The sequence below is a fragment of the Alosa sapidissima genome, chromosome 19 (assembly GCF_018492685.1).
Source record: "Alosa sapidissima isolate fAloSap1 chromosome 19, fAloSap1.pri, whole genome shotgun sequence".
Classification (NCBI taxonomy): domain Eukaryota; kingdom Metazoa; phylum Chordata; class Actinopteri; order Clupeiformes; family Clupeidae; genus Alosa; species Alosa sapidissima.
Window position 1 is genome coordinate 8,757,298 of NC_055975.1, and position 18,894 is coordinate 8,776,191.

General features: G+C 40.5%; 1 protein-coding gene across 1 annotated transcript; it reads right to left on the bottom strand.

Annotated features, from left to right (window-relative positions):
- Window positions 1-12,647: 12,647 nt before the first annotated feature.
- LOC121693290 (calpain-8-like) lies at window positions 12,648-18,443 on the bottom strand. Its single transcript, XM_042072617.1, has 20 exons — window positions 18,186-18,443; window positions 17,927-17,996; window positions 17,627-17,745; window positions 17,230-17,363; window positions 16,892-17,138; window positions 16,666-16,751; window positions 15,957-16,031; window positions 15,707-15,867; window positions 15,479-15,630; window positions 15,353-15,364; window positions 15,013-15,218; window positions 14,879-14,912; window positions 14,725-14,793; window positions 14,583-14,640; window positions 14,285-14,340; window positions 14,084-14,152; window positions 13,915-13,993; window positions 13,726-13,839; window positions 13,255-13,307; window positions 12,648-12,836 (listed from the first exon to the last, which is right to left on the bottom strand). Exons 1-20 carry the CDS (start codon window positions 18,420-18,422, stop codon window positions 12,810-12,812), a joined length of 2,058 nt encoding a protein of 685 aa, XP_041928551.1. The 5' UTR covers window positions 18,423-18,443; the 3' UTR covers window positions 12,648-12,809.
- Between the last annotated feature and the right edge of the window lie 451 nt (window positions 18,444-18,894).

An 18,894-nucleotide genomic window follows, 5' to 3' on the forward strand; every position in this document is an offset into this window, starting at 1 on the left:
AAAGACTTACTCCAATTAGAAAATCGATTTCAGTTTGTAAAATGCCCCCCCCCCCCCAACTGAATTAGTCCCCCTATGTGAAGCACTGAAGGGGGAAATTCCACCCCATTTTTAATGAATTTTAAGTCCTGAATGTGTTCCACTGAACATTATAATAAGTTGGTACACAATGTGTTGGGCTGTGCTAAACCTGACCATAAGGCTACTTTGCCCAGAGTTCATCTCAGCATAGTAGCCTATAATATACAAACCATAACTTATAAAAAAACGCTTAATTAACTAAGTGCATGCTGATCATATAGTCTATGCCTATAGACCCCTCTTGAAAGACCCAAAGTGCCAGTCAGATATACCTTGAGTCTCACATTTTTAAAGTCTCAATGTGTCCATTAGTTTACACAGAGTTCACTAGAAGTCATTATTTAAGGGGTTATTTTTCAAAATGTTCTGCCGGGGGGCATGCCCCAGGACCCCCTTAGCCTTCCTGTGTGTGACACTGGGCTAAGCCCCCAATGTTTCAAATGTCTGGCTCCGCTCCTGACAGAAATAGGGTGACCACCAACCACACTCTGAAAAGGAGGACGCAAAGGTGCGGAGAAATTGGGCAAAATGAGGACACCCCACCCAATTCTGCTTATAGGCCATTGGGTGGGGTTGCTGACACTAAAAACATCAACATTAGCTTTTACAGTTAACACATTCATTTGCACAGAAAATTGCATAATGGAAGATATGCATGTCTCAGGCACAGCTCGAACCACCAGCTGCCGCAAGCGGTTCGGTGCAGCAATACTATGTTATGCATTATGATATCCTTGAGGAGAAAATATTGGCAGTGTTTTTCTGCTTAAAAGGGACTTCTGACACTTTAACAATAATAATGTGTGTGTGTGTGTATATATAAGATTCAATTAAGAAACCTACATGTGTTAGAATCTGCCGGGGTACAAGGTTGCAGTGAAGGTCATGCAGAAAACTTAATTTCTCAAAAAGTGAAAGGGTTTGGTGAAACTACAGTAGCCTATATCTGCAGTCTAGAAGCACAAATCTGTTGCAGAATAAAAAGCTACCACAATCTGCATACAGTTATATTATTAATCTGAAGGTGAATGTATGTCCCTTATGGATTATTTTGTTTTCAGTTAATGATTATCTTTGTCTTGTAAGTAGACAATTCATTGGTGGTGCAGTGGTGTCACATTCAGCATTCAGTGTTAGTACTTGTGAAGGGTTATGGTCAAAATCTAGTTTGTATGAAACAACACACACACATGGCCGTATATACTGTAGGCCACTGTTGATGCATATAAGTAATAAGTAATAATGTGTATAGTTTGCCGTTCAGTATATGAAATTAACCCCCTGACAGGATGAACATCATCCCAACACACACCACATGTCCTGAGTGTGGAAAAGCCACAGCAGTACATGGAAAGGAAGCCTTCTGATGTTGCACATTATTCTGTCATTGCTGCACTGACAGCTAACCAGTCAGTCTCTGGATGAGTGACTGTTTCAAAAAGACAAGTTAGGTTTAGTTTAATTTGTCCCAGTTTCCTATAACCATTCTTGTCTATAAACCTTGTGATTGATACTGTGACAGAGAGCTTACACACAGGACCTCTTGTGGTGTGAGGCCTTTCACTGTATTGGGGAATTAACTTAAAGCTGAACATGGTACACTTTAAATTCTGTTATAGAGCATACTGGACACCAATCAATAGGTATCATGCCAAGAAAACGACAAGCTTGAATTGTGATTTATGTGATAAAGGTATTCCTGGCACATTTAAGCACATGGTTTGGGATTGCCAAGAGGTTCATTCATTTTGGAAAATTGTAACTGATATCTTGTCAGAATGATTGGAATTGGATATTCCTTTACAACCTAGACTGTTATTGCTTAATGATGACTCACAAATTAAGTTTACAGAAAAACAGCGTAAAGTCTGCCTTGCAGGCTTTACAGCAGCAAAGAAACTAATTGTGCAGAGGTGGATACCGCCACATACACTTCCTGTTAAGAAATGGCTGTTATACTTTCAGGATGTTATTATGATGGAACTTTCTACTGCAAGAATTCATAAAGCTAAAATTTCAACACTACAGATGTGGGAAAGAAGTGCAAGGACAGTTAAGGACTTACTTGCAAGCCATATGAGATAAAACATATTACATGCTTTGCTGATTTGTATTTGCTTATTTTCTTTTGATCAATATTGTATATATATATATTTTTTTTTTTCCTACTTTCTTATTTTCCTTTTGATGTAAGAGTCCATAGTCCAATGTGAGATTTATATCTGAGGTACGGGTGGGAGGGGGGTGGGTGTGCGGGGTATTGACATTCATGTTGTCATAATGCTTTGTTTGATAATAAAAACAGTGAATTAAAAAAAAAAAAAAAAGAAGCTGAACATGGAACATGGAAGTGAGATAGAAGATGGAAGTAGAGGAGATAATGGAGGAGCCAACTGGGTTCATTAAGATGGCTGACATCTCCTGACAGTTTGTCATGTCAAATATTTGAAAATGGTTCAATGGTTTATGTCTTGAAAAGCACTATACAATAGATGTACCGTATAGCGATACAAAATGTGGATGCTGCTCAGTCCTGCACATTCTCTCTGCAAAAATAAATCACAATTTGTTCTAATTAGTCATTACACATTCATTGCAATGAAAAGATTTAGATCAGTCAGATCATGTTGTATCTGTGTGGACTGACCAAATCTAAAGACTCGCCCTTATTGACATTAAAAATATGTCAATTCATTGTGAGCGATTTTCTTCTTCGTGCTGTGGTGTAAGTTTAGAGCCTGACAGAAAAGTTTTCATTTATACTAACCCGTGTATATATGCCGTCAAGAGCATGCCAAATGTGTAGGTGGCAGTGTAATGAGAAGCACAAGCCCACGTTAGCCAATCAGAATCCTGAAAATAGAAACAACAGCAAGAAAATCACTTTCTCTTTCTCCTTTGAACTGTTTTAGCAAATGCAAACAGACGTAAAGGGTTTGCACCAACATAAATGCGACTGCTACTCTGAATGCATCCATGATCACCATAGCCAAATGAAAATGTAAACATAGGTCGCACTTTTGGCGCAGGTGTAGGTTAAGTTCTGGAGCATACTGTGACATCGGCTGCCTAAAACTCAAAAGTTTTCCAAAACAACGTTTTCAAACAAAGTTTTTCAAAATCTCTACACACGAATTGTTTCACCCTGTCTCATTCACTGGGTTGATTAATGTTGTTTTCTCATTTAGAAACTTAAAGTCTTCAAGTCGACTGTGTTTATAATGGCAAGGTAACTAACCTGACATTTCGTCTCGTCCTCTTGTCATAAAATTGATTTTTGTCCACCTTTGCAGCCTTCTTTTGCTAACCGAAATTCTGTGATGGTACCGAGCCATCCGTACAGAGATTGATAAGAACATTGTCTCACTTACTGGACGTTGGTTATTGTCTGTTCATTTAGAAACTTAAAGGAGAATTCCGGTGTGATATTGACCTAAAGTGTGTTGAAACATGATACTGAGTGTGAACGTATGTCTCATAGCTCATCTCGGCTTGTCCCCTGCACTCAGAAATCTGGCGCTCGTTAGCCGATGCTACCAACAGGTTTTCGATGGCCAGTGGTTCTTAACTGGTCTGGCTTTGGGACCCACAATTTCCCATGTTCATGAAGTCACGACCCATATATATTTTATAGCGTTCAAGACAACAGATTTGGTGAGCTACATGCTAAGAAAGGCGAAGTGCCTGTAGGCCTATTTGTTTGGAACATGCTGTTTGGCATTACATTTGTGAAGTCTCCAACTCCTGATGTCACCTTAAAGTACTTGACAGGTCTGTCTTTGACAGGTGTACTTTATTATGAGGTATTTTCACTCATGTTCCAGCAATTGTGAACATCGCACACTGTGGATTCTGCACCATTTCATCTCAATTTAAGTCTATTTGAAATGGGCGATTTCTTCTTTTTTTTAACCACAAGCTCCACGACCCACCCAGAATGGTTCCGCGACCCACCAATTAAGAACCACTGCTCTAGGCAACCTGGAGTTTACCGAATTGCTTGAATGACTTGCAGACAGCTCCGAGCAAAGAGGAGTTCACGGCCTCATTAAGAGGCAAAGTTAGTCTGTGAAAACAAATGTACAGTTAAGATCGGTATCTATTAACGTAGCCTATCTATTTCCTTATAGCCTACAGCAGAATGAAAGCATAGGCTATGCAGTTCTGCATATATTTTTGTTGAATGAAAATAGTGATAAAGACAATCATTTATCTATTTGCCTCTGAAATTCTCATTGTGTTGGTGTGAAGGGAAAATCTGAATCTAAACTTGAGTCTATGACTTGACTGATTTAGGTCAGGTTACATTATTGGAGCTTGCAGGGAACAGACATGTCATACCCAGCATAATTTCTGCCTGTTGAGCGTATTGCTGGGAGTTGTGTGGTTAACACATCCACTGTTAAGCAAGACCAAAGAAAAGGCCACAGTCATGCCACCATGCACAGTCCACTCCCCCTGCTACCCTGATTTGCATTTGTATAGCTCACAGCATTTTCATTTACATGTTAAAGCCTCCCCTAGAATTAGGAGGAGGGGGGTCATGAGTGGACGACTGCCAAGCAAGGCCCACGTCAATTTCTGACAATTCATGGCAGTTTTTGGCGTTGCCTGCAAATTGCCGTGAACAGCCATTCACCTGAACTTCCACGACAATCTACAGTGCCTCACACTGACGAGCGTGTCCCTGTTTCCCTGTCATCATGTCATTGCTCTCGTCTTGTTGATTCTCTGGTTGTAATTTCACCCGAAGTTGCTGCATCTTCCAATGAGCATTGTCTGAGCTGTTAAATCTATAGAACATCTACGTCCTTGTAATAAAATGGGCTAATACTACATAGGCCAGTCATTCCTTTTGTAATCATGGGGCAACGCTTTGGGCAAATTCGTGATGTAATTCACTAACAAAAATTTTTCTGACGTTTCAAAAACGAAAGTCGTCAGACACACGAAAAAGTCGGCAGATTTGGTGTCAGTCGCTAGATAATCTTTTCAGTCGCCAGAGACGGTCAAAAGTCGCTAAACTGGCAACACTGGGAGCACCGAGCTGTCATCTATATATGTGTGTTACATTAAACCGGCACTGGGCGAAAAGCACTGCTTATGGAAGGGTGTGTTTAGTTGAGAAGGCTGTGCGCGGCTCCGCAGAAGCAGACGAGGCTGAAGTTAGAAACACATTGAAAATGCGGTGGAGTGAAGTTTAAATTCCACCTGAAATATTGCAATTTTTTACCGCCAGGGGGCAGTGTTGATCGCATTTACGCGATGACACAGGCATTCGCCAGCCAAGCAGTAGCAGACGAATAGGCGCTCTTCAAAGACCTGACAGCCTCTATTTTTTTCTGGTGACTCTATTACTTTTGATAAATGATGTCTTATGTCTTTTATTACATAAATCAGTGGATATTGCGCTTTTCAGGCTACTGCATTGCATGCTGGTCCAGCTCCTTATCCACACCTGAGACTATGCAAGAGTTTCTGTTTTCTTCTACTACACACTGTTAAGCATTTATTAAACATCTGTAAACTATTATTTAAAACTGTATTCTTTGTTTGTAAAGCATTATTCCTCCAACAATGAACTATACAAGAAAACGGTAAGCCGGAGCATCACCATCACACATCACACAAGATTTGGGGCAGCTGTGGCCCACTGGTTAGCACTCTGGACTTGTAACCGGAGGGTGTTCGAGCCCCGACCAGTGGGCCGTGGCTGAAGTGCCCTTGAGCAAGGCACCTAACCCCTCACTGCTCCCCGAGCGCCGCCGTTGTAGCAGGCAGCTCACTGCCCCGGGATTAGTGTGTGCTTCACCTCACTGTGTGTTCACTGTGTGCTGTTTGTGTTTCACTAATTCACCGATTGGGTTAAATGCAGAGACCAAGTTTCCCTCACGGGATCAAAAAAGTATATATACTTATATATATACTATAGATTACACACAGACGCCTTAGATGGCTATGACATGTGTTGAGGATGGAGCAGGACTGCATTCACAAAGTGGCCTTAAGATGGACACCTCCAGGCAAACGAAAACCTGGGAGGCCCAAAACCACCTGGCGCAGAACTGTGACACAAGAGCTGGAACAGATGAACCCATCATGGGGAGAGGCCCAACATGCTGCCAAGGACCGAATGAAATGGAGGATGCTCATTGAAGCCTTATGTCCCATTGTAACAATTCTGTGTTCCCTGTCCCTCCTTTGTTTACCTCCTGTGCCATGTGCTCCTGTGTTAACTTCCTGTCCCTGTGTTTTAGTTCCTGTCAGCCATGTGCTCCTTTGTTTGTTTGCCATGTGTCTCTGTTCCATGCAGGGGGCAGATTAGCTTCGGCATGTTAGCATACGCCATTTTCAAATATGGCGCTGCATGGAGCATTTGGAACCAGCTCCATGCACGAAAATCCGTGTTGGGCACGAGCTCTTATGCGCGTACATGTTGGTGGGCGGGTACCTATCCGGCGGCTACAGCCAAAAGTTATTCAGTGCGTATTTCTTGAGGAGCCTATGAGAAGACGTGCATATTGTGGTTGTTTATCCATCATATGACAAATAAAGAAAATTGTATTGATCTTGTTTCGTTGTTGTTTGTCCCGAACAAACATAGCCTAAACATGATTACAGACAATAAATTACACAACAGCGACATAAAGACCTTGTCTCGTTACACCATGGGTCTCCAACACGTTGCTCTCAACCTATAACCGCCCCCTTTGGAGCTTGCCAGAGGCTGAAGCACTAGGCTACTACATTTAAACACAATTATTGCCGCGAGGCATTCCAGCCTACGAATTTAATAAAAAGTAAACCATGCATAATTAAAAAAAAACTCAATTTAGGCTACTTCGCTATGCAATAAGGTTTCCATTAGAGCACAGCGCACGTTCAATGAATGAAGGAAAGGCCTTGTCTCGCAATAAACAGCTGGAAATTCCAACACTTTTTCAACTACACGAAACTTTACAGTGATCATCAAATACCCTCTAGATCAGGGGTCTCAAACACCCGGCCCGCGGGCCAAATCCGGCCCGCGTCCTGCCCAATTCCGGCCCGCGACGTATGACAAAATAATAATGTAATTCGGCCCTTGAGGCTATTAATTGCGACAAACAACGATACTGATTAAAATAGACGATAGATCCAGGTACGGTGACATCTCATTTGTAGGCCTACTCTGCTCACCTATGTGCAAGACATCCAGAGCTTGATTCAAACCCAAAATCGCTGCGCAAAGTTTTCAGGAAATACTTGTATCACATGCGAGAAACACAAAGACGTGCATTTGTAATGACGCGGAAGCGATGCAGGCCATAGTGTTGCAGAAATTGAAGCAGAAATTAAGCAGAAATAGCCAGGCCTACACCAAATGTTGAAAAACGTTCACGTGTGATGAAGTCTTATGTAAGCTATGTTATTCCCCTACTCCTCCTTTTGGAGATTATGATCGATCGTCTATGACTGATAGTCACGGTGCGTCTGTGAATGGAGGTGCGTGTATACAACGGTGTCCACTAAGCATACCATGCTTGTTTCGACCCTCTGCCCATACATAGCTTGGAGGTTGCAGTGGTAATCGTGATGATAGTGTCCGTAATGGATGTGGTACAGACAGCAGGGCTAGTAGAAATAGGGCTCTAAAGAACTACAAAGTCACCCGCAATATGATGCGAACTTCTGGGTACTGCAGATTACCCGCGATAGGAACTGTTTGACCAAAATACTTTATTGTAGGCCTATATTGTAGTAATCTATTACTAAACCACAACATCTTAGGTGTTGGTATACATCTTAGGTGTTTTTCTGTTAATTTGTTAATATGAAAAAAGGAAAGTAAACCTGCTTACATATGTTCATCCAGTATTTACTGAAAGGTGCATAATTTGAGGTGCTTGCCATCCAGTGACAAATTAGATGGGTAAATTTACCCCCTTCATAAACTTTTGTTTTACTCAAAGATTTTTACATTTACAGTATAACTTTATCTCTGACCACTTTCAAGCCATGGCCTTTTAAATTTTGATATAAAAATCCAATGGTGTTGCTTTCTTAACCCTGATGCCTAGTTTGCCAGGTTTAAAAAAGTTATGAGAGGAAATATTTTTATTTGGTGTGAAAGACACACACATACCTGTTTTTTATGTTTTTCATTTATTTTATAATTTGTATTAATATTTATTGTATCATTATTTTATTTATAAGCTAAGGTTGCTAGCACAGGTGTCTAAAACTAGATAAAAACACTTGCACTTTCTGTTTGCAGTTTTGTGTGGTATTTGAAAAAAAGAACATTGCATTTTCAGAAATAGCCGGCCCTCCAATCAAATGACGTTGGCAGAATTGGCCCCCAGCTCATTTGAGTTTGAGACCCCTGCTCTAGATCTAAATGCCCATCAGTCTCAACATTTAACTATATAATAAAAGTCAAAAAGTAAATTAAATCTCATACCAAAACCGAAAATCGTCTGCGTTTGATAGCCTGGTATGCCGCTCCAAACAAAACCCATGTCTCACAATAACGTAGAAAAGGTCTGCCTCGAATAAGCCTACCTCAAATAAATACCTGTGCTTTGCGCAGCCTAAGTAAATAGCAGACGCCGGACATAGATAGATAGATAGATAGATAGATAGATACTTTATTGATCCTCAAGGGGAAATTCACATAATTTAGGATTTACGGAAAGTATGCCATCATACGATGTTGGACGCCTGGCGATGCTCTGGCCGTCTACTGTGCCTGACACCGCTGCCTCATTTGGATGGTAACTCCACAGGTGAGCGCGAAGATTGGATGTCGTGGATGCGCAAGTAAACTGTTTTTTTGCTGAGTCCGCAGACAACATTCTCTTTAACGGTTACTTCACCATCTGCGGTGTACAACTCTAAGTAAAGACACCACATTTTAGACGAGTTGGGGACGTAATTGTCCGCTCAGGCTGACCGTTCTGTGCGTTATCTTCAATACTATCTTCAATAATATTGAATATCTTCAATATTATTTTCAAAACAGGGTGGCTATTGAGGGCTCTGGCTCCAGTCATTATTGTGGCTACTGGCTATTATTGGCTTGATTTGGTCATGGGCCAACGCTAGAATACGTTTAGAGCAGAGATGGCATCTCCGCTGAGATGGCAAACAATAAAATAAAAAACAAACCAATCCTAGACTGTAAAAATGCGCTACACTTGGCACTAAAAACCGAATAGTTTATTTATAGTTCGACTACGGATATTTCACGTCATGTTCGAATGCATATTTGCAGCAGGACAGCAGGCAGACCGCTCTTAGTTAGAGCCGCTGTTATCCAATGAAATTAAGTTGCGCTTCAGGGCGACTTCACTCGGACTCCATGCGCGTTCCCGAGCAACTTTTTCTTCTTCTTGTTATGAGGCAAGGACTTTATGTGCATTATTGCCACCCTCTTACTGGAGGACGACTCTCTTTTTACAGAATATCCAATAAAAATCGACGTTGGTCCATGCGTCATTTCCAGCTTTGTAACTTGGCGCATAGACCTCTCCAGAATAAGTCCCGCCTCCTAACTTCCGTATCCATCCAACCTTCGGTAGTCAAATGTCTATGGGAAATAACATGGCGTTTGGAAAGATCGTACCTGTCAAACTCTGTAGGTGACAAAGTAGAAAAAGCTGCTGGGCAGATTGACCTACACACTTCTGCCATGTAGTTTCCACTGGATTTTTTTATTTTCGGTGCCGTTTAAATAGTATAGTCTATAGTATACTACTTAAACGGCACCGACAATAAAAACCTTGGAGGGGTGGGTGTGAGGTCTTAGGATGGATATGGGCTTGGGGTAAAGGAATCCGTTTGTTGTACTTCATTCTCATTTAGACTCGTGTACACTATGGCACTCTTACTTTCAATAATATTAATACAAATTACAGTCCAGAAATTTTCAGCTAGAGGACTATACCTCTGACTTTTGACAAAGTTAATTGAACCACAGATTGTACCTTAAACCTGATTCCAAAAGTTTTACTGGGGACATTGTTGCAGGTTAGGTTCTTATTTAGCCCCGACAAATGGCCCAGATATAACATGTTTATGGCCCAGATATAACATGTTTCCACAGGGTAAAATAAAAACTATGATGGTGAGCAGGACAATGATAGCTTAGGTTAAATTTCTACCAGGATCAGGTGTATACCCTGCATCCATGTTACTTGTGCAGTACCTAGCATCTTCACATGATGCTGTAAAGCGCACAAAACTAGATGTACCACAGAGCGGTACAAAATATGACTGCCGCCCAGCCACATTTTTTCCACAAAAATAAGTCACGTTTGTCAAATTGTGTTCATTTCCTACTTTGTTCCTTTTTTGTGTTTGTACTTGAGTGTGTGCAGAGTGTGGTTGTTTGTGTATATGTGTGCTTCTGTGTGTGTTTATTGAGTGTGTGTGTGTGTGTGTGCCTGCATGTCAGTTTTGTGTGTGTGTTGTGCTATTCAACCACTTTACCAATAACCTAGCCCATCTGTTACAATAATGCATACAGAACTGGTTCCTTCTTTCAAAATACTGTAGGGGACTAGTGAATCACCATAATTTAACAATGTTAACAAACATCAAATGTAAAGTATATACCACCTACTCTTTGCGATAAGTGCCATGGGATCTTTAACAACCATGGTGAGTCAGGAACTCAATTTAACATTCATGCAAAGGAAAACATCTCCTGCAGTACAGTGTCCCTGTCACTGCAATAGGACATTGGGATTGTTATTTGTTTGGAGGCTTTTGGCCACAGGGAAGAGTGCCACCTACTGGACAGCAAACAAACCCCACTTCAGGCAGGAACCTACCCTCCCAAGGAGGTTTCTTATCCAAGTACTAACTAAGCCTGCTTAGCTTCAGTAATTCAGCAAAGTCAGGGTATCTGCTGGTCTTGCTGCTGGCTAAAACAAAAGGTGAAGGGCATATATGATTCTAACTGTCTCACTGAATTGCATTATGCACACAATTCTCATTGGTATCTGCTAGACAAGTACCAAAACATGATTAGTTCATAGATTTCACATGTAAAATACATTTTATACAACCCCACCCCCGTCTTCCCTGTTCATAATTCTGAGAAATTCTTGAATTGTGTGCGTGTACATGTTTATGTGTGTGTGTGTGTGTGTGTGCGCGTGCATGTGCTTGTGTGTGTGCATGTGCATGCATGCGTACATATGTCTACTGTGTGTGTGTTTATGTGTCATATGTATGATTACTGTGTGTGCATGTGTATCTGTTTATGCACATGTGTGCATATGGAATGGGTTAACGTGGCCCTTGGAGGCAAACATACGCAAAAAATTGGTCATCCTAGGCCCTACGGTTCTCAAGATATTCACAGAAAACTCTGTACAGTCACTAAATGTACACATAAATGAATTTATTGTATGGCCCCGCATGTAAGTCCACGAAACTTGGCATGCATTCAGAGGGTGTCATAATGATCCTACACTTTCAATTTCGTGCAGTTTTGACCATGTCAGCAAGAGATATTGTGATTACAACACATTTTTTGCTTTTTCATTTTTAACTAGGTGGCGCTATACATGAAATGAGTGGTTATTGGATGGGTTGACGTGGCCCCTTAAGACCAACATACAAAAAAAGGTGGTCCTCCTAGGCCCTACGGTTCTAGATATTCACAAAAAACTGTGTCCGGCCACCTACAGGCCAGTTGGTGTAAAGTAACAAATTAATTTATTGTATGGCCCCCCATGAACGGAATTCCAAACTTGGTGTGCATTTAGGTGTCATAATGATCCTACACTTCCAATTTTGTGCAGTTGTGCGCAACTAAACCTATATGACCGCTTCGCTGCGCTTCCGCTTCGCTGCGGTTATAATAATCTTTTGCACAGAAGACACTATGGTGCCCATTGCTGGCGTTTTATTTTATTTGGTACAAGGCCTTCCTACTTGTGCTGAGCGCAGTATACAGTGTAATGACATGACCTACAGCTAGCAAACCTTCCCATAAACTTGTGGAAATGTACCTGACCTTAAAAGCCAAGCCATACCCCAACCATGACCAAAACAAAAGCAAGTTTTCACTTTCACTCCAGCACTTCACTATCTCTAATCCTGCAATAAATATTTACAACATGATCTTATCTGATACTGATGTGATTCTTAGAGGAAGGGTTGAAGGTGATTTCTCACATAGATCTTCATTTCTCAAGGTCATCAAGTACTGTCGATATGAAATGAAACATAACATAAAAACAAATCTGGGGGATTTTAAAATTGAATGTAGCACTGTAGCTGCCTGGCTTCTCTAGCTGTTGGATGCAGCAACTCGAGCTAGGTAGCACCGATTTTTGTTCATTTTATTTCATACCGACAGTACTCCAGACCACCTCCAGAAACAGAGATCTGAATCAGAAACAGATTTTCAAAGCAATGCAAGTTTATTACAACGTTTCATACACAGGCGTAATTCAATGTGCTTTACATAAACAAAAGCAAAGATACAAGTGCAATAGTTAAAATAGTATGTAAAAATAAAGAACATATAATAATTAAAAAATCAGTTAGCAGAAAGCATCTGAGAACAGTTTGGTTTTCAGAGTCTAGACTAGTACTGGCTACAGCTGGGGCACTTCAGTTCCTTAAATACTGAAGTTTACATCATCAAAGGTTTTCTCAGAAGCCTAAATACAAACAGCATGGAGAGTATTTCTGAAACGTATAGAGCCACATTGTTTTCGTCACAACTTCTAGGAATACATGCTAAGATGCATCCACTGCAACAGAAAAAAAAATACAGTAAATATGAGTATCATTTCCACCACAATTAGAAAAAGTCAAATGTCATCAATATTTATGGCTATTGTGTTTTAAATGACAAAGTCAATGAAGAAATAGACAACATATCAGTCTACATGACTACACTGGTCTGATGACAAACATGATTCATTCAAAAACTTAACTTCAAACTGTCAAACCTTTTTCAAACAATCAGATTGAGTGAAAATTGATAGATTGAAATAAAGACATACAAGTATGTATAATATTATGTAACATATTACAGTATGTAGATTATACAGAGCAATGTTAAAAGTTGAACTTCAAATATTTCTTTTTGTGATATGTTCTTCAATTAAAGTCTAATTAAGATGAAAGTGGAATGTGAATAAGGACTAAAAAGCCAAATGATGTCACCTCATGCGCCTGCAGATAGATTCCCTTCCCATCTGACAGCTTTTCGAAGACCTCTATGGTAAAATAGAAGGCAGTTTAAACAACAGCAGTGTTCTCACAAAACAGACAACATAACTAGGTTATCATATCATAAGTGTCAGTTTGATTTTGGATGGTTTTCAGTGAATATCCAATCAATCGTAACATAATTTCATCTTGCTTTTAGAATGTGGAATGCAGGTGTGTATCTGTGTGTGCCTAACCACAAATGATGTTTCCTCACAGGAAAAATAAAGTTATCTTGATTTGACTTGTACTGAGAAAAGCAGTGCTTATTTATCATAAAGCATAACATGGGTATTGCAGCCAACATCATGCTATCTCAAATCCTTCTCAATCCCAAGGCTCCATCCGGTAAGTCTTTTCTTAAAACTGAGTCTGTGTGAATGTCATTACTGGGATAGATGAGATGGACAGCATTCTGGTGCTTACTGGACATGCACTCCAAGCGCAGCATGAGTGACACAAAGCTCTCCAGCGTTAAGTTTCCTTTTGAGCCATAGCGCAAAGCCATGAGGTTCAGCATGCTATCGCTAATCTGCATACCTGCAAACAGAGACACACTATTGACACAGCTCTCCCAACACTGAGACTGAGCCAAATGTATTTTTTTTTTCATACCTGCGGCAATCATAGCATTCCTCAGTTCACTAAGGGACAAGTCGCCGGTCCTTGAGATGTCAGTGCGGTAAAAGATTTCCTATCAACGACAGTTGAGTTTCTTTTATAAAACCGTGTACTCAAAAGGCTTGGTATTTCAAGACAACAGAGAACAGAGAGGATCATTCACCCTGTATGTGGCCACTCGGTCCCACAGTCGAAGGAATTCATGGCGATTAAGGTGGCCCGTGACAGAGAGCTTCAAGTGCATTAAGGAAGATACCACATCATTACCTCATTACGTGATGAAATAGAATATTCAACATTCAATTATCACTTTTCTACATGATTTCTATGATTTGTCTGGGAAGGGCAATAAAGGCTAGGATACGTCCATCAAGGCAACCATACTGCGACAGGTATCCAGGCCAAAGCCTGAGGAGTTGCCTGAAAGTACAGATAAAGACCAAGACAGATAATTTGTGTTAGACAAAATGAAACTAAAAGTTAGAGCAAGCAGTATTGCTTACATAACTCTTCTGTTGCTTTGTGTGCAAAACACTGACAGAATCCACTTTAAACAGGCTAGTGAATACATTGTCTATTGGATCAGATGCTGCAAGAACAACTGCTTTTGGTACAAGGTGTGTCTCTGTGTGTGTCTGTCTGTCTGCGAAATGAGATCTCACCTTGAAGAAGGTTCTCATTCAGAAGCCTCTGTAGCTGCTCTGCATCCACTTCTTCATACTTTTTATGACGGTGAATAGCAATACTCAGTATTCAATATGAAACATTTCACTTTTAACAAGTTTATAATTTTCAATAAATTACCTGGTCTGTGTACTTCTGGAATAAGGTAACCTTGGAGTTGTTGTCATTTAGTTTGTCAGTAGGACTGGGCTGAAGTACAAGCAGATGATAACAAATGTTTGGTCAATGCTTATGAGCAGTATATATTATCAAAGACTAGTGTATCTTAGTTTACCTTCGTAATCGTCCAACTGTCAATGGATTTTTCACTGAAAGTAGGCCATAATGAATGAACAGAAATCAATGTGGATCAAATGGTAGTAATATAATTGACAAACATCAAAATCACAGATGCAGTAAAGCACTTACTCAAGATGGCTGTCTGTCTTGGAGAATGTGGACAGGATGAAGGAGGCCGTCTCATTTGGGTTGAAAGTGGACGGGACAATGATATACTCGCCTGGGTCCAATCTGAAGAACTCCATGACCTCTCGAGCATTCAGGAAGCTTTTGGATGAAGCTTCAGGCTTCCTCATGAAAAACTCTGCAGGAAACTTCCCCACTCTGCCTTTGTACTGAAGCAAAATGGCATTGTCTAAATGATAGACCCCCCTCCCCAACCTCTTCCTCCCCAGGACACCTTACGATGTAGAGATACAGACAGACATACAGTAGACATAATGCAGACATAAAGATATTGTGTACCTACCTCAGGTGGCACCTGTTGAAAGACCAAAATGAACAATTAGAAAATCAACAGAGATCTCAAACACTTTGTAAAAATAAAACTGTCATGTACAGCACAAGAGTTGTGTCAAGAAAAACATCAACGCACACTGAAAATTGAGAAGCCAATATTGAAGTTGGAGTCAAGGTGTCTGTTCCTTTTGTCAGACTTCTGCATGAGGGACACGAGTAGGTTCTTGTCGTTGTCATTAGCACATTCTTCTAACTTGATGTGATACTGAGGGTTTGTCCAAAAACTCCCTGAGAGACCATTAGAAAACACTTAGAATGCATACTATCCTGTTAAATTCAATGTGCTTATGTAAATAGAATGCACCTGTGTGATTCAGGCAACCACCAGCAGTGGTCCCGGTGACCCATCGTCCCCCGTGAAACTTGTATGTCCATTGACAATCTGTGGATGCATTGAGGAAACCAAGGCTCGTGGAGCAGATGTCCATGTCAGAATAGCTCTTGCAGAAATCCTCCATTGACATCCTGAAGAGGAAAATGAACAAGAATCTTGTGTAACAGTATAATACAACTCAACATGGCAGAGTAATGGAGAAGGAACTTGATTTTGATACCAAAATTCCCCATCGTCACGGATGGAGAGGCAAGCTGTACGGTCCTCTGGACTGACAGTTTGCCATTTGGATGACCTGCAAATAAAAAATAATAATACAGTAAAAAAATACAGTAGATCAAAAATGTGTACTATGGTACCCCAGAGGTGTCATTGCTAATTATTTTTTTGTGTATATCCAGAAAATGTGCGCTAATTTTACTAAATTGTGTCCTCATTTTACTAAATCGTGCTCTCATTTTACTAGATTGTGCTCTCAATTTAGTAGATTTTGCTCTCAATTTAGTACATTGTGCACACATTTTACTAAACTGTGCGCACGTTTTACTAAATAGTGTGCTTATTGTACTAAATAGAGCGCTCATTTTACTAAATTGTGCTCTCTTTGTAAAATTAACCCACTATGATTTAGTAAATTGTGTGCACATTCTCTCACTATACAAAAATATCTTGCAATGACACCTCCCGGGCTCCGTAATGTTCAGCTGACAATTTGAAAAATTATTGATTTACAAATACCAGTGGAAGTGATGGGACTAATGACTATCCAAGAGAATGAAAAATTGTTGCTATTGTTGTTATTGTAGGTGTATTGTTGTTGTTGTTGAAATATATGCAACTGATATGAAGTACAGGCAACCTAGATGCATAATATGCGTAATGCTGCTTAGAATAACCACAATTTGTTGTCATTAAACAAGAAGACATACTTATCACTCCAGTCACCCTTCCACTCCCCTTGGCCCCAGGGGTTGAACAACCTAATCAGTCTAACAGGGCAATTATTACTCATGACCTACAAGGAATAAACAAATGCAGAGAACCAGATTGCTTCATGTTCACAAATACAATATGCATTTATAAATACTCACACAGACAAATAAATATGCATACACTTACACACACGCACACTCATACACAAACTAACATTAGTACCTGCGTAATTCCTGTAATTGCGTAGGCATGGCCCTCCACAATCCCATTAGGCAAAATATTTTCCTGACTGACCCCTGCTGGAGTGCCACAGCCCATGAGGGATTTGGACCGGGCAGCTCTGAACATGATGTCCCAGAGGTCAGTGGGGGCTTCGTTCAGCTTGAATGTCATGTGAATGCCGCCTGTGAAGTCCATCAGGGCCTCAGACACGCTGCCAGCGTTCATGTTAGCATAGGAGCCACAAACCCTACAGGAGGGACAAATGCAAAGGACACATGGCTTTAATGGACGCTCTTAAACACAACAACGAGCATCGTAAAGGCAGATAGACCACATACTTGGCATAGGCCTTCTCCATCAGCGCAGCCCAAAACTCATTGGGGGTTTGTGAGTCCACAAATATCAGTCTCCCATCAATTGTTGGAAGCTTGTCATCAATCACCACATCAACCCACTTCCCAAATCTCCAGAACTGAGAGAGAATAAAACTTCAAAAATAATGCTACACAGAAACACATAAAGACACTCTTTAATAACTGACAAAGTCACAAAATGGGTCTAGCAAAGTTTTTACAGTATGTATAATTGTCTGTATTATACAGCACTGTGTATATTTCAGTCTACTGTATTTTACAGTGCTGTAATATGTCTGTGTAATGCTTTATTCAGCATTATACTGGGAAGTATTTTGTTATGACCCTTATATGTGATAGAGACATACAGTATCCTTTCTACCCTAAAGTGGAAAATTCCTGCATAGTCCTTTTGGAAAGATTGTTCCTGTGGTATAATATGTTTCTTAATGTCATCTTGAAATGTCAGTGCTCCAATAGAGGCAAGAAACCAGCAGTTCCCTACAAACAATAACAGGGAAGATGGAAGCATTTCTTATTCATGGAGGTTGCGAGGTTTAAGGGTAAATCCATAGTATATTTGCTTATAATTATCTGTACCTACAGTAATATAATATAGTGCATATGTATTGTATGATGTATGATGGTTACCTGCTTGCATCTATTTCATACATCTACTTACCAAGTCGACCTTGTCTGAAGTCAAACCTGGACACTCCTCCGAGAATAAAGCGAGGATCTTTCACCATTATCTGTCTCAACAATAACAAACAAAGCAGCATTAAGATAAACACAAGGCTTGGTTTAGACTGGTTTATTGTCTGTAATATACAATAGCCAAGTACCTGACCAATCCTTTTACCATAACTGCATTTTCTCAAAGAGCAATCTACGGTGTAATCAGTGCTGCACACCAGTGATCAGTGATCTGGTTCACATACCCTTGGTCTTTGCCACACAATTCTTGCCAGCTCATTTTGGTGGAGAAGTCCATCACCAATGGAACTACATTCCGGAGGAAACATTCCATCTATGAACCTAAATTCATTCATGAGACAGTATTGATGCAGCTTTTTGAAGTCCTGATCCAGGAACTTGTCAGGGTTGCTGACAGATCCTCTGCCCTCTTTCTCATGCCGTTCGTTCAAAATATTCAGACACACACCAGGAGGAGGCATTCTAGCAGATGGGGAAGCGTATGTCTGGAAAGATATGGAGAACAACAGTGCACACAGAACTGCAATTATAAAGCTGATTAGTTTATCAAAATCTAGTCAAATGACTACAATATATATGAAACGATCTTGTTACCTGTCAGTAAGTGGTGGAGGTTGACTATGCAACTAATCCATTAGGAGCAATAAAGGCAGAGGGCATCACTGGTGTTTATGAAGGTGCTTGGTTTTCCCATAAACTCACAGGTGGCACTCACGATGATTGGTGCGGTGAGTACACATTGATGTTTAAAAATATCCCCATGCACTTTATTGGGGGCCACGAGGTACAAGGGTCACTTCTACAAAGGAACACTTTCTGTCATCTGTGCTTCTTTCCCTGGTCTTTGTGCAGTAGATAGCAGTGTGTATGAGTGTGTGTGCATATGACTGTGTGTGTGAATGTGTGTGTTTGACTGTGTATGAATGTGTGTGT